Raw genomic sequence first — 21,771 nt, 5'->3', positions numbered from 1 at the left:
TTGGAAAATCTGGAATCGGAACTTGGAAACGATTTGATATAAATTGGAGTTGAGTGCATTAACACATCCTTATCTCTTCACAATATCTCCAGAACATTTGTATCACTAATGTATTCTATTAATGCATGAAATGGCTATGGCATCTATGATGCTATAAATAAATAATGCCGTCTGAAATGATATGACAGTTAACTGGTGAAGACTACGAGAATAAATGTAATATTTATACAAATATATTACCAGGCCTAGCTTTTATTTTCGTATGATTCCTGGAAGTAATTTTTGAATGTCTTCAACATAACTTTGCTATATTCTTTACATAAGCCAGAAAGCAGCTCATATGAAGATTGAATTTACATGTCTAAAATAAACTGAACATACACTTTAGCAATGCGAAATCAATTACAGGACAGTGGTACGTTTTTTATTGAAAGTTTTAATGTAACATAATTTCACTCTGGTGACCAAACCAAACCTGATGTTTTCTGTTTCAGTGTCTATTGACTTCTTAAGTAGGCTACTCGCAATAAGAGCAATCCCACGCTTATCACAGAGTTCTGCTCCCAGCGTTTAAAAGGCAGCTGTTACCTGTAGATTAACCGTTAGACACCAACAACAAACAATATATGGCTCAATATGAACCGAATCAAAAGATTCCTCATAAATAAACCTTTTCCTCAAATAAATGCCAACTGCCGATCCCTTAATCCACCCATCTTTTGTCAGAGCTTTGATAGTGTACCTCAGATAAGGCACGCTTTAATGTGGGGATTAGCTCCCTCCTGTTGATTTCCCTCCCGCTAAAGTGTTGTTTCATCTGATATCCTTTTTGTGTTTGTTATTTGAGTTGGAACTCCAATTAGGATCGTATCGGAGATACCAAAGAAATCCTAAAAATAGTCTTTATTAGGGAACCTACTTTCGGATCAGATGTTTACCTAAGGACTTCATTCTGCAGAAAACTTATCATTCAAAAGACTGATTACCATTTCCTAGACACAGTATCAGGGCTTCAGTTTCTGCTGGAGTGGAACCACTATAGAAATGTATGAAAAGTACAGAGAGGGCGAGAATATATTACAAATTATAATTTCCTGATATAAAATCGCACTAAAGGACTGCATGTGAATTATTCAAGATCTTCCGAGTTGTGACAGACAGAGCTGCCGGTCTGTTGATCTGCAAATCCTGCGTAATTGAAATGCTCACAGAGTCTGTGCCATTGGTTTCTAATCTAAAGTATGTAATTTGATCTCTCTCTCTCTCTCTCTCTCTCTCTCTCTCTCTCTCTCTCTCTCTCTCTCTCTCTCTCTCTCTCTCTCTCTCTCTCTCTCTCTCTCTCTCTCTCTCTCTCTCTCTCTCTCTCTCTCTCTCTCTCTCTCTCTCTCTCTCTCTCTCTCTCTCTCTCTCTCTCTCTCTCTCTCTCTCTCTCTCTCTCTCTCTCTCTCTCTCTCTCTCTCTCTCTCTCTCTCTCTCTCTCTCTCTCTCTCTCTCTCAGAGATGGCCCAAATGTTAATTGGGTGTTATAATGTCATGTCAGCAAAGGAAAGAGCTTCAGGTTAACTGTCGCTTTGCAGCGGTGATGCAACATGCAACCTTGCACCAATCAACCACCTGCCCACCTGCCCTTGGTGGTAACCCTTATGAGATATAATCTTAAACATCGTGCTTGGCTCGGACATCGATTCTATGAACATATTCCAAGAGAATGCTTGTTCAATAAACGACAGTATTTTGGGTGAAATATAAGGGATTTGTCACACAATACACACACAATACAAACACACGCACACCATGTCTCTTTTTGCAACCATATTACCGGTAGTATTGTGAAACCCTGGCTAGTGCATCCTACAGCTCCTCTTCTATCCTCTTTAAAACAATCCAAAGTCAAACTGTATGTCTCCTGCGGCCACGGGGGCGTCCAGCAGCTGTCTGTCAGGACAAATAACACCCAAACAACACCCGACCAAGGGGACATATGTGACATACGTGTGGCGCCGCCCAGACTAGCACCATGCCCACCTAGAGACTGAAGTGGTGTTGGTACAGGTGAAACGCACCGTGCGATCCTCGCACAGTCAAACAGTTCTTGGCTGCCGTCAAACAGTTCTTCTTGACTATCAATTTTTTGAATCATACTGTTTTCTTTTTATCACTTTTTTTATGTTCGGAAAAAACGAAATGTAATATTATTTCATGGAGTCATTTTAATTTGGGTTTGAACATATTTTGATCTTGAATCGTAATCTTTTTAATCTTTAACCGTTATCTCAACTGCATTACCAACTACAATCAATGCCTACACAAAATGTAGACTGTGATGTGGACAGACAAGGTATAGCAATGTATACAAAGTATTCCTGGTGATGAATGTTTTGTAAGAATGCTTTTTCTGCCAACCAGTGTTAACTTACTGGTTATCCTTTTTTGTTCATTTTTGACTGTGTATTTCCATACATTTACATACGTGAGTGCGTACATACGCGCATACATGTGTGCTCGTTAATATATAGATGTATCATGTAGGGGAGTTGGCTGAGTCGAAGATGGCCGCAGCATACACCAACAAGCACAAGTTATTTTAGTTGTTATTGTTTAGTTGTACTGAAATAATATTCTGAAAAGACTCAGGACTGCAGGGTCCTGACAATTGAGGATTATAAAGAGCGTGAGATGAAACCATGGCAGTGGGAGTCGTACATTTCTAGTGTTTTTCCAGCGAGGCGGTTGGCTTTTATGTCTCCACGTGAAGATCTCTATCGCTGTTTCCTGATGTACCAGAGGCAGAGTTACGCACTGAGAACAACATAGCCCAGAACCACAACCCAGGGGTTCCAGTGTTTCGTTTAGAGTCAGTAACGTGAACCTTTGCTTTCTTTTGTGTATTTTTGCTAGTGTTTTACAGCGGTAATATTTGCCTGGCCCTGGAAATGATGCTGAATTGATTATATATTTTTGTCTTTGTCTCTGAATAGAAGGCCTGCTGTTTTTACTTCCAAGGAGTTGTTTGATGGTTCTTAAGAGAAAAGGCTTCCAGCCTCCCATCCGTCAATAACTAGAGTTAGTGGGTCAGGTCAGCATGGCAATGAATACCTCTGGACATTGGTAGACAAAGCCCCACCCCCCTTTGTCTGGTTGAGACAAAACTTTTCAGAGGTACTGATTTGGAGGGGGGGGGGGGGGGGGGGGGCAAGGATATAACTGTGTCTGTTGTCATTATTTCTTGACACAGTAAAGCACAAATGGTCATATGAGGGTAAACGTGATGAAGCTCTTGATGTGTTTTTGGAATCTAGTCTGCTTTAGATCTTTCTGCTTGCTCTTGTCGCTTTCGCTCGTCTCTTTTTTGTAAACACTGAAAGGACAGAAGCCTGTTCAGGTGCATACTACGTGACCCGCTTTTAGATTAGTTTTTCATTATAAGAAGAAATTGAGAGAAAGTAACAGATTGGAAGAGCAGCGCTTAGCACAATTACTAATCGCATTGCGGATAATACAAAAGTTCTTATATTGGCTGTGAAAATGTGTGATCCTGATTGAATTCACAGTTATTTTCTCTGCAGAGGGTCTTGTTGGTTTTGGGTTCTTTCTTTGCCCTGGAGTGAGTACCAGGGATTCCTGCACGACTTGACTCGACACAAATAGCTGCTGTATAATTTATACTTCTAACAGCCTTTACCATCGTCTATATCTTAACACAACTTGTTTTTCTTGCTGTGGTCCCCATCTCCCCATCATTAAACTTGCATAAAGGACTTGCAAAGTCCTAATTGGTGCTAGCAAACGAGGCATGGCCCCATTCCCCAGGTCCGGGCTTCTCTGAGCTTGTTCTAGATGAGAAGAGGGACTGTGGCTTGGCGCAGTGTACTCAAACTCCCATGAGCCTCTGCTTGGAACCACCACTCCCCTCTTGGGGAAAACACAGAAATGAATGGTTTGAGTTCTTCTGGGTTTGTCTGTTCAAAATAATATATTGTGCCAGTGCCAGCCATTCAATAGTATTTGGCGCAATGACACTTTCATTCGAAAGAAAAAGCGATTCTCAGTCATTGATTATTGACCCAAACTGCCTCACAATTAGCAGGCATTACCGTGACCTGGAATTGTTCTCCGTGGAAAATTACCATCTAAATAGGCTGCGGTCGGGACAACGTGCCGTTGCGTAACTTGACTCAATGAACTGGTGATCACGAATTACACCAGCAACCAAAGTCTATCTCTCTCTATGAAGGAGAAGATGAGAATCAATATGTCATTACAAGTAACAGTACAACCCATCACTAGCATGACTAGGAGCAAAGGGCAGCAACAAGGATCAAACTCCAGGTCTACTGGCTAGTGCCTTGGTCAAGGGCACTGGCAGGAGTATTTACATAACGCGTATGTCCTATTGGAGGAGACCAAAGCTCCCTGAGGAAACCAACGGGAACACGGGGAGAACATACTTGCTCTCTCTCGCTCTCCTGCTCTCTCTCTCTCCTGCTCTCTCTCTCTCTGCCTTGTGGCAATTAGCCTGGAGGTGTGTGAGGGAAGACAAGCTCAGAGGAGATGGCAAGGTATGCCAGGGAAAAGATAGAGGAAGGAAGGTAAAGGAGAAAAAGGTTGGTAAAGAAAATGCACAGGACCTAGGAGCCCTGTTCCCAAGTGGTTTGTCTGTCTGTTGGTAGGGAGGCTCTATTTAGAGTGTGTATTTCTCTGCGTGTGAGAGAGTGTAGGTGTGTGTGAGACAAGTCCTGTGTGCGTATGTGTGAAACTCTCGGGGATTTCGCATCGCAGTGGATCTTTTGCTTATTCCTTCCCAAGCGCCGAAATTCTGTAATGAAATACATTCATCATACGCAAAAAGGGACACAGGCAGATGAAACTGTCGGATTTGTGGGAGATAATTGCTAACTCCCTGTCTGAGCTCTCTTCCCATACCAAGGTGGTATTGACAGCTTAATAATTTCAACCCTTCCAGACAGAAATTAGCTTGATGTTATCTACCAGAGCTCAGTGTCGTCATTGATTTAAACAATCTAAGCCTGTCAATAGAAATACATAAGGCTGAGTGTGACAGTTTTATTGCTTTTCTTTTTCCATTGCATAGAAGTTCATGAGACTAAGTGGCAGTGGGGTGGGGGGTAGTATACCATATAATTTGTAATGAATCCCCTTTGACATAAAAAAAAATCAGTTATGCAACCTAAGACATACCCGAGTAATGGTCTATGTATTCCGCCATTAAAAAAGTTCACCAGGTGAAAAAATATTCAGCCTTGCCAACTTTCACTCCTGAAGATCTTTGAATAGATGGAAATGTTGTGCTGAACAGAGGTGTACGTGGAGAATGTGTGCGGCCGTTGCACCTTATCTCGTCTGACGAGTGTCCAAGCTTAGCATCTAATACAGCACCACTTTCCCCAGCGTAACATGGCCTGACATGGCCTGAGGCCCTGAAACCAATGCCCGACCGTCTGTGTTATCTTTACCCACTTATGTCTGGTCTGGTCCCGGGAGACTTGAGGCAGAGCTGACTCACCGGGAGGGCATGGGACTCCAATCCATCTGAAACACAAACACACCCACCCACATACACACACACACACACGCACACGCACGCACGCACGCATGCGCACGCACACTAACGTACACACCACAACAGGGAATAACTCGGGTCCCTGGAGCTATGCGTCGAAACAGCATTTTTAAATGAGCCTCTTGATGCCTGCCCAGAAATGTCTGATTCACCCATCGACACGGTAATCCAACAACTTTTTGTTTGGATTTTTTCTTTTGAAAGCAAATAGAACAATGAAAAATAAACATCTTTCCATCCCAGCGTCTTCATGGATTTATTTGGACCTCTTTAGCAGCATGTGTCCCCCCCCCCCGCCCCATCCTTGCTACACACCCACACACACCCACACACACGCATGGCAGACCCCCAACATGCTAATATGTGAGTAAATTGATAGAATCTCTTGACATTTGTTTACGGAGCTGTCAATCAGATCGCTGTCACTTAAGCCCCCTCAGCCACATCATTTAGAGGAGTCGGCAGCCCGCCCCCTACAGAATGCAACTCCATCGCCTCCTTGATGCATCAAACACAGAGAGAGAGAGAGAGAGAAGACTTCTCCAGGAGGAGAGAGACAGAGAGGGAGACTGGGATGAGGGGGGTTCTTCATTTGGGTTTTGTGTTGTTGTTAAGATAACACTTTATTGATCCCCAGGTGGGTAAATTTGTTGTTGTTGTTCGTTTGCATTCAACCATTATTTGTGCCCCATTTATTTCTGAGAAACCTTTTGTCTGTGTGCAAGTTGAGATGAAAATGGAGGGGATTGTGTAACTAGTTTCTGAGCTGTTTGTTGTTTGGAGACAGTTTCTTAATTTATCCTCTCTCTGACACTTTCTCCATTTGCAACTGTTTGAGACACATGGGATCACATCTGTAAGCTATTGCTTAGCAACCCATCTTTCAACGTTATGCCACGCATTATGCATAACAACCACATAATGCCAAAAAATATGAGGTATATTCACACCAAAATGATATTCTCATGGGATGGACCTCAGAGCTTTTGTCCTTTATCTCGCCCTTCGCCTGGTCTTAATATTTTTCATTTCAAAATAATTCTCTACAGTGCACCATTTATTTCATGCTTGTTGGGGTATGTTCCCAGTGACAAGTCCCCTTTTGTTATAATTTTATTTTGGCTTGAATATGCAAACATACCAATTTCTAAGGATTTCTTTGCTTTTATTTTTTCTTTTCCCCTTCAGTTCTGTCAAGTCTAACCAAGGTATCTGCCACCATGTGAATCTATTTGGTTTAGGATTAACAGCAAGTGTGTGTCTCTTCATAGTGATTTCCTAACCCTCACTTTATTTTTATTTTTATTTGATCTATTCTCCTGGAAGGAGAATAGATCAAATAAGCAGTGGGGAAAGGTTTGTATTGATCATGCTGATGTTTGATGAAAAACATCACAACCCTGGCGTATTGCTTTCAGTCGTCATCATGTTCTACCGAGTTCTTTGAAAGCAAACGATGAGAATAGTTCGGAGAAAGCCATGCAGACGTTGGTATGGTTTCGTATTACGGTACACAGGGTCTCTATGTCCGGGAATGCATCCGGGAGAGCCGTTGTTATATCGCATGTTATATTTAGTAACAGTTCGTCAACAACATTTTCAACAACGTGTTCTTTGTGACCACTCCAAAGCCCATCACATTGTCACTCAAATTCAAACACGTACACACTTTCACGCACACACATTCACACACACCTCCATGCATATTCATACGCAGTGGAAATAATAGCTGTACTTATCTATTGAGCAGCTAGTATCAAAACACATGAACATATTTTTGCCCTTCATGAATCTAATGGGACTATGACAATAGCATAATAAAATATTGTTCATAGATATGTAAATATATATCGATGGATATATTTATATGTAAAATATATTACATATGCTCATTGATATGAAAAACATCCAATCAATCTCTTAAGAATATCACTATTCTAATCATTTCATACCCTTACATCGCATTTTCCATCAACATGGTGAATACAGTAATACAGCCTAGTGAATATGCCTTTACTATAAAAGCAGAGGACATGAAGGACATGGCTGCATCTCTCGCTGTCCTCCCTTCTGATCCTGGCTTCCCTGTTGTGTTTGGGCCCTCGCTGGCTGGCAGGTGCCGACCTGCAGGTGTGCCAAACCAAAGGGCCGACCTGCTGTTCCAAGAAGATGGAGGAGCGCTACCTACTAGCTGCCCGCCACAACATGGAGTCAGGCCTGCAGGCTGTCAGCTCCCAGCTCAAACGCCTCATCATCCAAAACGCTGCCATATTCCAGGGTAAGGAAATCCACGTTCCTCAGATCCTCGTGTGTGTGTTTCTGTCTGACCTCTCTATAGAGTACAGAGGATTCTCTATTCGGGGATCAATAATATTTTACGGGAAAAGCTTTTCTTTTCGTTGGAAATAATATTTCTATCACAATGTCTTTGAAAGCCCAAGGCTGTTGTATTTTTCTGTTGTTGGCATTGGAAAGCAGGAGGTTTTCTAAAGTTGTGTGTTGCCCTTGTGTTTTGTATTTCTCTTTGTTAACAGTTTCCCTTTTAAAGAAAAGGGAAAAAAGTGTCTGGCATGACGCTGAATGTTGGGAGCTATCATGAACCGTTGAACATAGAAACAAAATCCCTGATACTTGATTAAGAGCTTTAGGAACCAACCTCTAACTATGTACACAGACGATCTCTGGCCCTTCTTCAATAACAGAGTTAAGGAATATCTTCCATTGTCTTTGCAGCCTTTGCTTATTATTCCTGTGCATATCTGTGTCTTGTCGATGGGTTCTGCTTCCTGGCGGGCCATGTTTGGACTCACCAACCATAACCCCTGAGTTATGAAACACAGAGCGAACACGCCAATTAGAGCTTGAGGTTTTAAAGAGGGCCTGCGCCCGCGTGCTTGACTTAGTTGTTGTACACTAACCATGTTAGAGAGTCCCACCGCTGTGGTTTGACTGCACTCTCCCACCCGCGGGTCAATGCTAATTACCTTAGCATAGAGCTTTGGGAGAATACTGCCCTATAAGCCCATTGGACTCAAATCCCTTCTAACATCCTGCTCTTATCTGTTTTTTCTCATTCATTTACATTGTTTTCTCTGTATCTGTGTCTGACTGTCTGTGTGTGTGGGTGTGTGTCTCTCTCGGTTTCTCCGTCTCTTTCTCTGTCTGGTATTTCTCGCTCTACTTGGCATGACTTTATTGCTCCTGTTTGACTTTCTCTCTCTCTCTGTCTCTCTCTTTGTCTCTCTCTCTCTCTCTCCCCCTCTCTCTCGTCTGCTCTTCCGTCTTCTATTGGGATTTGAGTGCTTGCCTTGTTTGCAATCATCTGTTCTCTTTTCTGTCTCTCGTTATTCCGTAGTATTCTCTTCTTCCAGGGATCAAAGGGCTTCCCCTTCTTCACTCGTCTATCTCCCATCTCAGTGTGCTCTCTCTATCCCCCCTCGATCTTTCTCTCTCTCTCTCTGTCTCTCTCCATCTCCACCTGCCTTTCTTCTCTTTCCCAAGACTACACTAGAGGTTGAGCCCCTTTGAAGTCAACTTTGCCAAACAAAAAAAAAACGAATGGCTTTCTCGTCTCTGTGTTTTCTCCTCTTCTTTCAAATAATTACACGACACGTCTTCGTTTGCGTCAGGCTCTTCTCTCCGATCAATACCAGCAACTAGTTGGGCACTCAACGATTTCTAATAACGATGATCAGCTTCTGCCTTCGATGTTTTGAATGCCATTTGACAAGCTAATGAGCCCTAGCGCTGAGCTATTTGCCATGTAGCTGGGGGGAGTACATGAGCGAAATACGTAATGAATAAAATGCAGCTCGCGGTGATGTATCAGTGACTGGCAGATATTCTTCATCTCGATTCACATTAGCGAAGATCCCGCCAATCTGTTCCCTCCCCATTAGACGTAGCCGCTCGCTCACCAAACGCTGCGATGCTATCAATTTAGCTCGGAAATTAGAATCCCTTAACCTGCGCTCGATGCTAATATTCAGTCTAATCTTTCGAACCGAGAAGCTCAATTGCATGCCGGGAATTTAACCCTGTACATCAGACAGAGAGGGAGAGGGAGAGGGGTGGGGGAGAATTTCTGATGGGTATATTAGAGTTAGAATGTGTTTCTGGATCTAGGGCCCAGTAGATGATGAGACGCTGTGTTCCTCGATAGGCGCTGCCCTGCTTGAAAGGAGATGGCATAGAAACATGTCTGAGATGGCCACACACAATCACACACACAAACACACACACACACACACACACACACACACACACACACACACACACACACACACACACACACACACACACACACACACACACACACAGAGCTTCCCCCAGCTTCGGGAATCGAGACGATAATTGTGTATGCCCTCATCCCTATTTTCTACGTACCCCTTCTCTCTCCCCCCCCCCCCCCCGCACCCCAACGCAAAATGAAAAACATTTCATGTCAGCCTCTGGAGTTCCTAACTGCAGCGGCGTATGTCTGATGCACCCCCAAGCCAAGTTGTAGCTAATATGTTCACACCGATTCCCCCGAAGTGAGTAATCCTAATTCAGAGAGTAGTTGTAATTATGTCCCACTATTGTTGTTTGGTACTGTGTAATGATTCAGCACAACACAAGGCAATGAGCCGCATTGAAGTCTGTGTGAAGGCGGTAAAAAAAAACCTTTATTAAAGTTGTTTTTTACTGCCTATGCTTTTTGCAAGCCTTTATTTCGTTATTAGTCATTTTTCACCAATATAATTATGCAGCGAGTATGCAAACATGTTTGCCAGTACCTTGCCAAGATTTATTTTTAATATCAATTCAATGTTAATTTCTCATAAGGATACATCTTTTTGGCTTCCATTCCTTTTCCCAAATAAGAATCTTTATTTGGATCAATCATCTTATTTACATAAATCTCTGTGCCCTCCCGCGGTGCGGCCTGCGCCTACGTGTATGGTAAATATAAATGAACCTAGCTTCACGCCTTCCCACTGAGAGCAACATCTTCTTCAGTCCCACGGCGGGGGGAAGCGTGTGTTTGGGGTCTCCTGGGAGGGGATCCGGGACCAGGGGCTCGTGTACGACAGCCCTTATCAAACAACCATGTCTTGGCTGTCGTGCCACAGACAATGGACTGCTTCTCGGTCTCCTCCTCCTCCACATCACACCCTGCTGCTCTCAGATCCCCCTCCGCCCCCCCCCCCCCCCCCCCCCCACTGGGACTCCACGAAACAAGCGCACCTCGAAGGAAAACCCAGAAAAGCGCAGAAGAAAGCCCAGAAGAGTAGTAGTGGCAGGTGCCGACCTGCAGGTGTGCCAAACAGCATTAATAAACATGAGTGCGTCGAGTGACAAAACTTGTGAAGGTCCAAAACGCCACCAGCCAAATAAAAGCAGGGACACTGGTTTATCGGTTTGCTTGTTTAGATATCTGCCAGTCTCTGTGATATCTACTTATTTCCCAGCTGCTCTCCCAGCTATCTAAAAAACAAAAGGAAGAAAAGTGGGGCAGCCAGTCATGGAATGACTCAATGAGTCCATAGAAGAGCTTCACAGTGGGGCGTTGGAAAACAGGTCTGTCGTGGACTACTTTCATGCAGCATGAAGGATCTTTGTAGCTGTGGTTTCACCCGCTGCAACAAGGGGGCAGGGGGAACGCAACCTCTTTACCCAGAATTCATTGGGGCGGGGGAAGGCTCTGTAAATTATAGCAATCGTTTTTTTTTTTTAGAAGGGAGCTTGAGAAGATGCTTCAGTCTTCCTTTTTTATGGAACATAAAGACGGTAGGGCCACCTGGGTGTGTTCCTCAGACCAACAGGCTGAATATTCATGAGGACAGACGCGTTGGCGCTGTCACAGTGCGCCGTAATTAAACGGTTTGCTGGAGAAAAGCGTGAATAAATCTTCCCTTTTGTGTCCTTGAGTTCTCATACCTCATTCCCGGTGTGCCAAAAAAGAAAAAAGTGCATCTCATTAAAAAAAAAAAAAAAGATGCAACTGCTGACTTCCTCCCTTCTTTGAGGTGGCTTTTAATTACTCTCTGTGTATTAGGAATTACAATGACAGGCCCTGTGGCCCCTGGGAGGTGTCAGTGTGTGTGTGCGTGTGTGCGTGTGCGTGTGTGTGTGTGTGTGGTTGGGGGGGGTGACTTTGCCGATGCTTTTGCCCTCGTTGGTCATCCAATAATGCTGAATGGACACTTGTGTCGTCGTAGTAACCCAAAGGAGATGTGACAGGATGAGGAGGAGAGGGAGGAAGAGGAGTGGGAGGAGGATGCGGTACCCAGGCAGGGCCAGTGATGCCTCTCCATCCATCATCTGCTAATCAAAGTCCGAGCTCCCTGCCCTCCTCATCCATCCTCCGCCTGCTGCTCGTTAGCCGGGCCGCTCCATCTGAAGTGCTCCGAGCGCCTGGACTGAGCATGCCCCTATTTTCGCTTTCCCTCTCTGTCTTTATCTCTCCTTTTGCTCCTTTCCCTCCATCCTTCACTCTGCAACAACACCCCCCATTTTGTCTCCTTCTATCCATCTCTCTTGCACACGCTCTCTCTCTTGCTCTCTCTATCTCTCCATCTCTCCATCTCTCTGTTCCCTCCGCCTCTCAGTCTGTTTATAGCCCCGACTCGTCTTTTGGTTAAACTTTCTCTTAGTAACCCGACCGGAGTGAGAACCAGTGGGGCGTGTGCTGGCTGCCAGCCATCCAAACTTGTTTACCGGCAGCCCGGGGCTGATCTAATAACTTAATGATGGCTACATAGTCGCCCGCGCTGCGTCCTACGAGCTCTGCGGAGCAACGTTCACCACTGCCACACTTCTTCATCATAAACGTGTAATTCGCTTTTTCTCTGATTACGTTGATTGTGCTGCGATATTCTTCAGGAGCCTGCTGGGTGCAGATTGATGCTTAATGACTCAGTTAAGTCAATCTTCCGTGCCTCAAAAATCGAGCGTCTGTTTTGTTTTTTAGTTTTTTGTCAGGGTATGATCGATCTGATGTTTTGTGTTGTGTGTTTATACTTATTCAAGGAACGAACCAATGTGTTTACCTGAGAGTATAGAAGTGATAACAAGTGTATCTCTTGATGTAAATAATGGGCAGACATCGACATCTCTGTGATGATGGTCTGTTGTTGTCGCCTAGAAAGAGGAGGTCTAGAATCAGCCACAGCTTGGCCTTGTGCTTGCTGTTGTCGTAGCGTGAACTGATCCTTACATAGCTGCTCCCAATCCTCTTGATTTAGATATGAGTTGCCTAATCGACACACATATTGATCAGGAAAAGCTGTCCTTTAAGTCGCTGAACAAAAGTAAGGCCACGTTTATACGTAGCAGGGTATTTATAGAAACGAATATTTCCCCCCCTCCGTTTTCAAAAATAACATTGTGCACACAACATCGTTTTCAAAAAAGTTGTAGTTTACATCAAAACGCCTAAATACGCCGTCGAGCGGCATTATAACTATGCCAAACCTATGGGCGGCAGTGTAGGGAGAAGGATAAAGCCATGCAAGCCAATCAGAATCCTCAGAATCAACAACAACGAATAACACGAGCGTCTTCCTGTGACAAACAAACTGTAAACATATGGCGCACATATGACGTTAAGCATTTCCTGGCGCATAATGTGACGCTTCAGAACCTAAAACCCTGTTTCTCCCCGTTGACGCAACACATAACCAGCGTTTTCAGAAATCTCCACTTTGGCCGGAGTTTTTAGAAATGATCGTTTTCTGTGATAAAAACTGCGTTTTCATGAACATGAGAGGCCAAACCGCGTGGAAATATCTGCGTTTTCCCTTCGTGTAAACGGGGCCAGAGTCTATGTGATATTCGGATCAATGGTTGACAGCAGTGTCTTGTGTATGTTTTTTTTCAAGCGCAAAAATTATGCGTATTAATCACCATAATGTATTGTGACCTGAGATTTTAATACTTGTAATCATTTATACTGAGAGTTGGAGAAATTCTCCCTGTTCTCTTTCAACTGTTAAAAGAAAGACATAAAACACAATCCAGCGACGATGTGTGTTCAAAACTTCCTGAACAATTATCCGATTGAAAAGGCAATCATGTACGATGTTCAGGATGACAACTTTACACTAACCTCCCAGGCGCAACAAACAAGTTAAAACAATACCAACTCATTATTAATCAAAATACAAACACATCCCATTTATATTCAATGTAGGTCAGTAGCATGAATCTGGAGACGATCTAGAGTTACTCGAACCTAACTATAAAAACTAACTTATCCGGTTATTCATAACCCATTAATCAAGTGCTTCCCAAACCCCCTTCCCCACTCGGGTTGGGTTCACTTTCATTCAGACAATCAATGTTTGACTGACGAACCCACAAACTCCTCGCTTCCTGCTCTGAGCAACGGCTTCAAGCTGAGCTTCATTTATCTTTCCAAACTGCACCCTTCGCAGCAAGGGGGGGGGGGCATCTCCCCTCCAATTGGCTTGGCGGTTCTAATAAAGTGCTCCTGTTGTCTCGGGTGCTCTATGTTTTTAATCATGCCTCCTGCTTTTTGATTCGACCACCCTCGTGCCGCGGTTTTGGCGTCTGTCTCGGCGCTGATAATATGTTGGCCCCTTCTGCCGCACCATGGGGTGGGGACATTTGCATATTATTTCCGTAGCGGCTCTTTTCTGGAAATCTTCAAAAGCAGCATTATCACCCCCCCCCCCCCCCCCCGCCGGAAAGGAAGAAAGGAGGAGGACCCCCAAGAGACTCAGAGACTGGAGATCTGTTCGTCCCCACCGCAGCGTCGCCAATGGTTTCTCCTTCCACAAAGGCCGGTTCCTCCGTGGAGGGGGGGGGGGGGGGGGGGGGGGGGGGGGGGTGCTGGGAGATCCTCAGCGTGGAGGACTCAAAGGCAGCCGTGGGTCGGGCCGTGGTAGACTTGGATGATGATAGAAGATGGGGATAATCATGTTTAAGGCTGGGTTATGATCATGATTAGGGCCAGTGTCAAATAATGATAAGGATTAGGGTACCTCAATGATAGGAAATGGGATTTGATGATGAAGAATAGGGTATAATAATAAGGCACGGGGTATTATGATGAAGAATAGGGTATAATGATAAGGCACGGGGTATGATGATGAAGAATAGGGTATGATGATGATTAGGAATAGGGTATAATAATGATAAGGAATGGGGTATAACAATGACAATTGCACATAAGGATAAGGGAAAGGATGATTACCGGTATATTGATGTGGGGATGTTGACAGATAAAGCACAAATGATTAGGTCTAATGAAATAACAGTTTGTCTTGCACTAGAATAATCATATGTCATTGACCTTAGGGGTGCTGGTATTTTCCAATGATAGTACACGCACCAATTTTCCAATGTATTTCGCCTCAGGGCAAGCGACAGGGATTTCGTGTTTTGCCTCATATTTGCAGAACCGCACACTGCATTGAGATGACACCCATTTATATCATCCCTCGTTCCGTTCCGCACTCGACAGAAAGACAAACAGACAGAGAAGAGATAGAGAGATGAGCTCATGCTCTTCAGGAGCTCTTCAATGGTACGGTACCTCCAGATACTGAAACACACATGCCTGGTTGGTGATATGCTGTCTCAGACACAAGACCATCCTCCCTCAGCCGACAATGTGTGTTTGTATGTCCGTCGCCCCCCGACCTCCCATGTGACACACATCTTGTGGTCCCAGGTTACCCAGGACGCGTGTGGAAGCTCTTGGTGTTGGAGTCACACTTTAGCGATGGGTGCTGCTCTTACACGCCTCTCCGCCTGAATTTCATCATGTCTTTGGGGGGAAAAAAACAAATGGAGCGCGACGCAGATCAAATTGCCGTTTGAAATGCGTTCATCAAACGCTGCTGATGATACTGTGACAGCTAGTCCCCGGCAAGACGTGGAGGGAGGCAGGCTGTGTTTAGCATTTTGGGCGTTCGCTTCGTTTTTTTGGGGGATTTGGTGGTTAGAGAGCATCAACAGGGATGGAGAGGGGAGGGGAGGAAGGAGAAGAAGAAGAAGAATGTCTTTATTAAGGAGGAGAAGAAAGGAGGGGTGGAAGAGATAGAGGAGACGAGAGGAAGGGTGGAGGAGAAAGGAGAACGGAGGAGGAGAGAGGAGGGGTGGAGGAGATAGAGGAGAAGTGAGGAGAGGGAAGGAATGCGAAGGAGAGAGGGAGGGAAGGGGGGGGGGGGGGTCAGGAGAGAGGAGGAGAGACTGAAGAGGGGAAGAGAGAAGATGAGTGGGGAGGACTAGAGAAGAAAAAATAGAGATGAAAAAGGAGAGAGGAGAGAAGAGAAAAGCAGGAACCAAACAGCGAACCCTGAGCTAATGGACTCTAGGAACAAATGCGAGATCAGCCCAGGTCGCCATACATCACGGAGAAGCTTTTCCAACCTAATGAATGAAACGGAGCTGGCCATCCAAGCTCACCGACAATAGTATTAATCAAAGGCTGCTCTGTAAGCTAAATCAATGCAAATGCAGGATTACATCCAAACAGACACATCTATTAATAAAACGTGTTCACCAAAGTGCCCATTTGTCTTTGAATTCATCTTAATGCACCCTTTGTTTGTGTACTGATTTAATTTGTGATACGGCCATTATAGTAAAGCAAGGCGAAAACGAGAACGGTAGTTATTTCTGTGTGTGTGCATGCGTGTGCATGGGTTTGTGTGTATTAGAGTAAAACAATTTATTATTCTCCGGGACTCAAAGCTCTCATCCCATCCATCCAGTGATCATTCAGTTCAACTCTGGTGTGGATTTTTTCGGCCAATTACTTTGAATTACTTTTGAGTGGTTTTGGGACAGCTCTTCTAGAATGTTTCTAAATCTTCAAGGTCTCCTCGTCGAGTGTGGAGCAAAGGACTCTTTTGATATATAAAAAAGGCGACGTGCTTAGTGTATTCCAATGATATCCACAGAGGAAAAGTTGGCGCATAACCCAGTTTGCAGTTGGAGTGAACCTGGCGTTGTAACTGAGACACCTAAGGGTTATCACACGGACATCATTCCACTTCAACTCCCTGCTCTGCATCCTAACACTCCCACCAGCGCATGTTTGTCAGGTCACCTCTCAACAGGAGCAACTTGTCTCTTGAATCACTTTCCTAATACTGAAATTCTCTCTCGCTCTCTCTTTCTTTCTCTCTTTCTTTCTTTCTTTCTTTCTTTCTTTCTTTCTTTCTTTCTTTCTTTCTTTCTTTCTTTCTTTCTTTCTCTCTCTCTCTCTCTCTCTCTCTCTCTCTCTCTCTCTCTCTCTCTCTCTCTCTCTCTCTCTCTCTCTCTCTCTCTCTCTCTCTCTCTCGCTCTCTCTCTCTCTCTCTCTCTCTCTCTCTCTCGCCCCCACCACCACATGAAATATGGAAAAGCTTATGCAACAGGTGAAATCATCCGTGCAGACATAATGACCGCGTTCGGGGCTACTTCTGGTCCCTGCGCAGGGCTGGAGCAGAGATCGCTTGTCAGTTTGGGTTCACGTCGCTTCACGATCCACCACAAACCTTTCTCCAACACTCTGGACGTGCGTCTTTCGTTGAAAATGCTTTGGTCTTGTTTGTTCATCTTCGTATTCCATCGCTGTGTTGTTGTTGTTGAGATCCCAGCTCTGTGCTGCCGGGGCCGCTGCGCCCTTGCCGTTTAACCCCCTGAATTATTGATGGAGCAGGACACCATGTTCGCCCAGCGTGGGTGTGTGTGTGTGTGTGTGTGTGTGTGTGTGTGTGTGTGTGTGTGTGTGTGTGTGTGTGTGTGTGTGTGTGTGTGTGTGTGTGTGTGTGTGTGTGTGTGTGTTGGTTCATGTGTGTATGATTGTGTGTGCGTCGTGTGTGTCTGTCCGTATGCATGTGTGTGTGTTGGCATGCGTGTGTGTGTGTGTGTTTCTGTCAGCCCGCGTGTGTACGCATTTGCATGTGTGTGTGTGTGTGTGTGTGTGTGTGTGTGTGTGTGTGTGTGTGTGTGTGTGTGTGTGTGTGTGTGTGTGTGTGTGTGTGTGTGTGTGTGTGGAGCATGACCTAGGAGCGGGGCCGGGTAGGGAGGGCCTAACGTGGGGCGGGAGACGCAGAGTGGAGGCGGCGGCGGCGGCGGCGCTGGCGGCGCTGGCGGGGCTGTCTGCCCGCCTAGCGTGACTGATCTGAGGAGAAGTGTTTGGGTGGTGTCTGAGAAATCGCAGTCTGCATGTACTCCCCTCCAACATCCCCCCCCCGGACCCTACCCCAGCCCAACGCCCGACCCCCAGCATACGTCATCACCCCCCCCCTCCCCCCCCCCCCCCCCCCCCCCCCCCCCCCCCCCGCCCGCCTGGCCTGGGTGGAGGAGAGGCTAAGTGCTGAGATGGTAGGAGGGCTCCGACAAGCTCCATTACTCCTCTTCCCCCCCATTCCCTGCTCCGCCTGTCAGGCCCGGGAGACGATAGGTGGGGGAGGAGGAGGAGGAGGAGGAGGGGGAGGAAGAGGAGGTGGTGGGGGCGAGACGATGGTGGGTGAGGTAGTGGTTGCGTTAGAGAACTCACGGGGTAGAACGAGGCTAAACGACGTGGCGTGGACGAGAGAGAAAGAGAATGAGAGGGGTAATCTTATTTTTTTTTTTTTATCCTTCCTTTTCCTCATCAAGCACCAGCTACAATTAGAACTGTCAAGAAAAAGAGTTAGAAAACGGGTTAAGTTGCAAAACTTCCTATAACATAGACTGCCTCATTATAGGCCTGAAGCCCTGAGTCCTGAGTTTTCACAGGCTGGTTAGTCAGAGCAACGCTTCTCTCGTCGGCTCTCCTCTCCTTCCCTTACCCTATTCTTTCTCCTCCATTCTCCCCCCCCCCCCCCCCCCCTCTCTTTCTCTCTCTGGAGATGAAGTCTGCGGAGCGAGACGGGGAGATGACAGGCTGGGAGGAGAGAGGCTAAAGGAGAAGCGTGGCATCCAAGAACTTTGACCTCTCTCCAAAACGAAACCCTCCGGATCGAGGAGACTCCTCACTCTCATAATTGATCTCTGTCTCTCCAGCCATACCCCCCTCCCAAGCTGGGTGTTGCGGCTTGGGGGGTGTGGGGAAGTTTTGGGGGGGGGGGGGGGGGTTGTGTTTGACTTTGCTTTCACTTCCACATTCTTAAGAAACTCATTCTGCACGAGTAACAGAAAACCGTGGATATTCTCACTGCACTGATGCAGTGACCAGCACAGTGCCCCGAGGCCTGGCCCTGCCTGCCCAGGGCCCCAGCGGGTTCCTGACTCAGTGATGGAGGGGTCACAACCTTGCTTGGGATCCCAGCGGTGTGGTCTACCCCAGGGGCATTGTCGGCTTTAACAAGCCAAGGAGGAAGGGTTGGAGTTTAGGTGGAGGAGGAGGGGATCGTGGGGGGGGGGGGGGGGGGATTTGCTTTCCATTAATATTTGAGGAGCTCCATCGCTGTTGCAGCTGTTTACTTAACAGATCACGCTCCAGAGTTCGTTGTCCAACAGCACGCCACATCGCAGACGACAGCACCGCCCTGTCACTGTCTTACCCTTGTCCTACAACACACTCCACCGCCCCCCACGCCTGGCTCCAGTCTCTCTCGCTCTCTCTCTCTCTCTCTCTCTCTCTCTCTCTCTCTCTCTCTCTCTCTCTCTCTCTCTCTCTCTCTCTCTCTCTGAGGTGAGGATGCTTTGGGGTTGGGTCCCTCCCTTTCTCTCCCCATCCATCACGCTACCACGGTGATGACACCCTGCCTTTCATGCCCCTGTTGGTGGCTGTCACAGCTCATCATTCAGTGCTTCGGTTAGTCTTAAGGTAAATCCACTCCGTCCAGTCACACTCAATTTTCTTTGTGGTTGATGTTGTTTTTGTTGATGTTGTTGTTGTTGAACTCTATGTTTCCCGGCCGCCATTTGTAAACGCATTTAAAAGCCACTGATCCGTTGGCTGCGTTTCGCACACATCTTTTCTATATGTCACCTCGGCGCCGTGAAAGAAGATTAGATTGCTCCCGTGGCGGGGCAACAAACCCGCTCCGCTCCTCCGTCTTCCGGCTACGACGGGCATTCACCCGTGCCCTGGCAGGGGTCACCCCACCCCACACCACGCCAGCCGTCACTGCATACTGCCACCACGGCGGTGGTAGTGCTGGTGGTGTCGGAGGCGAGTCAAGCAGAGTTCGGCATTTCATCCAGTATTCATCGCTTCAAAACTGTTTCCTTCTGGCAAATTCACGCGGCCCCGAATGTCATCCCCGACTCCGTGTTGTTGTGGCACGGTGGGCCTATTCCCACGCACGGCAGAGCAAGACCCTGCTGTTCCCCGTGCCCTTTAAAACCAAGCAGTGAATAATTGAACGACAGCATAAAGGCTGAGGCAAAAACGGATGGGAAGACGCCTCTTTATGTACTGCCACGTCCATGTTTGCTCTATTCTGAGTTCCTCTGCCCGTGTGTCTCCGGCGCCCTTGCTATTCGACCCAGGGGGTGGGGCTGGGCTGAGGGGCTTCAGAGAGGGTTTGCTGTCACAGGTGTTAAACTTGAAGAGCAGCCAATTACTGCAGTGTGTCGCTGGGTTGTCCTGCTTTGAACCTGGCTTTCAATACCAGACCCTCTCAGCGCTGGAGGTGCAGGCAGACCTACGGGCTGGCCAGAGAGAGCCCCCCATCAGGCTTAGAGGTCCCACTTATGTATTTGGATTTTTTTTTTGTGTGTGTGAGTGTCGGACTTGGACTGTGTGTGCGTATGTGTGTCTGTGTGCGTGCATGTGGGTGACTATAAATTTGTGTGTGTCCGTGTGTGTGTGTTTTTGTGTGTGTGTGTGTGGGGGGAAGTTTAGATAGTCATTTCCGGAAAACGGGCTTGGTCTCCCTAACATTGTGCAGATCTGGGGACGCAAACTGTGTGCCATTTGTACACCTTGTTCCAAGCGGCTGGCTCCTCTGTTCTGGTTGGAAGCTTAGCCCTTGGGTTTATTTTCAAATGAGCTTATTCGTTGAACAAAGCATCACAGAGTAGGGCCCCAGGTTGAGTTTATTATCAGCTTGCATGTCTGTCTGGTGTTGCAAGTCGAAGATGGTGTCTTTCTTGTTGATTTATTAATTTATTTATTTGTGTTTGTTCTGTATTTTTAATGCTTGTCTTTATCAGTGACGTGCATGTACACACACGCCCACACACGCACAGGCAAACACACACACACGCACACATAAAATCAAAGACACAGACACACACATACAATCATAGACGCAGACAAACACACATGCACACACGGACAAACATGGCACGAAAAACACATTTGCAGAGGTTCTGTCCAACAAAGGAGTAGAACTGAAGAAATCCCTCTCTTTTGAAAAAAGGAGACATTGGCAGCGTTCCTTCTTCCGTATCTCGAGGTTTTAGTCTAATAAAAGAAAAGGCAGGCGAGGTAAAATATCCTGGCATGCAGGCGGCGCAAGGTCAGTGTTTTCTGTTCCAAACAGCATGCTGCGTTGAAAAGCCGGGCAGGGTGACATTGAGAGACATGTTCCTCACTGCACAACGTCTACGCAAGGATTTCTAGCAAAATGAGGCGGACAATGCTCAGACATATAGTTGGGAGCATGACAAAAAGCTAGGGTTGTCTGGTGTGCTTTTAAAAATGTTTAGTCACATTTTCTTTTTACAAATTTTAAGAGTCACATTAAGCCAATGGATTTGAATTCCAGGGGAAACAGACGGTTTTTCAGTCGGGAGCGGGTAGCAGTGAGGCATCGTGCCTAATGTCCGCTGGTATAGGCTGTGGATAATGGGTAGTCAAACTCAGAAGGTTTTTGCTCAGAGTTGATCAAACTATCCCGCGCTGTATCTCTCACATGAGAGAGTAACAGCGTCATATAAATAAAACAGCACTTTTCTGTGGCACTGTGATGAACAAAAAGGAGCTTCCACAGGCCTCAAAGCCATTATGATCACAATGCTCCAAAAAAACAAGTTTAGAGCCCCTTTATTACCTGCGTGGGAGGCATGGCTTCAAAGACTACAATTCCCAGTAGTGGCTTTATTTCTTTAAAAAGACAGATAAAGTACTCCACGTGGGAACAAAATAGTCTCACAAATAAAGTCCCCCTCTCCCCCTGTTTTCAACAGGCAAAGCTGTTGAAAACCTCAGCAGGTGTTTCCACATATCAAAGTGGAGGTATTTGACAAAATGAGGCTAGCAAGTTGCAACTACTGGGACAGATATCCTTATGAGGGTAGAAAATACGACT

At 46.0% G+C, this 21,771-nt stretch overlaps 1 protein-coding gene across 1 annotated transcript in view; it reads left to right on the top strand.

The window, feature by feature from the left end:
• Positions 1-21,771, top strand: part of gpc3 (glypican 3) — a 101,020-nt gene that overhangs the window by 698 nt on the left and 78,551 nt on the right. Inside the window, exon 2 of the mRNA XM_030369262.1 lies at positions 7,698-7,859. Within this exon, the coding sequence (XP_030225122.1) occupies positions 7,698-7,859 (162 nt within the window). The remainder of the gene's footprint in view (positions 1-7,697; positions 7,860-21,771) is intronic.

Source organism: Gadus morhua, chromosome 10 (genome assembly GCF_902167405.1).
Source record: "Gadus morhua chromosome 10, gadMor3.0, whole genome shotgun sequence".
NCBI classification, from domain to species: Eukaryota; Metazoa; Chordata; class Actinopteri; order Gadiformes; family Gadidae; genus Gadus; species Gadus morhua.
Note: the sequence above shows the minus strand (reverse complement) of the source record. Positions and strands in the feature narration are given on the sequence as shown.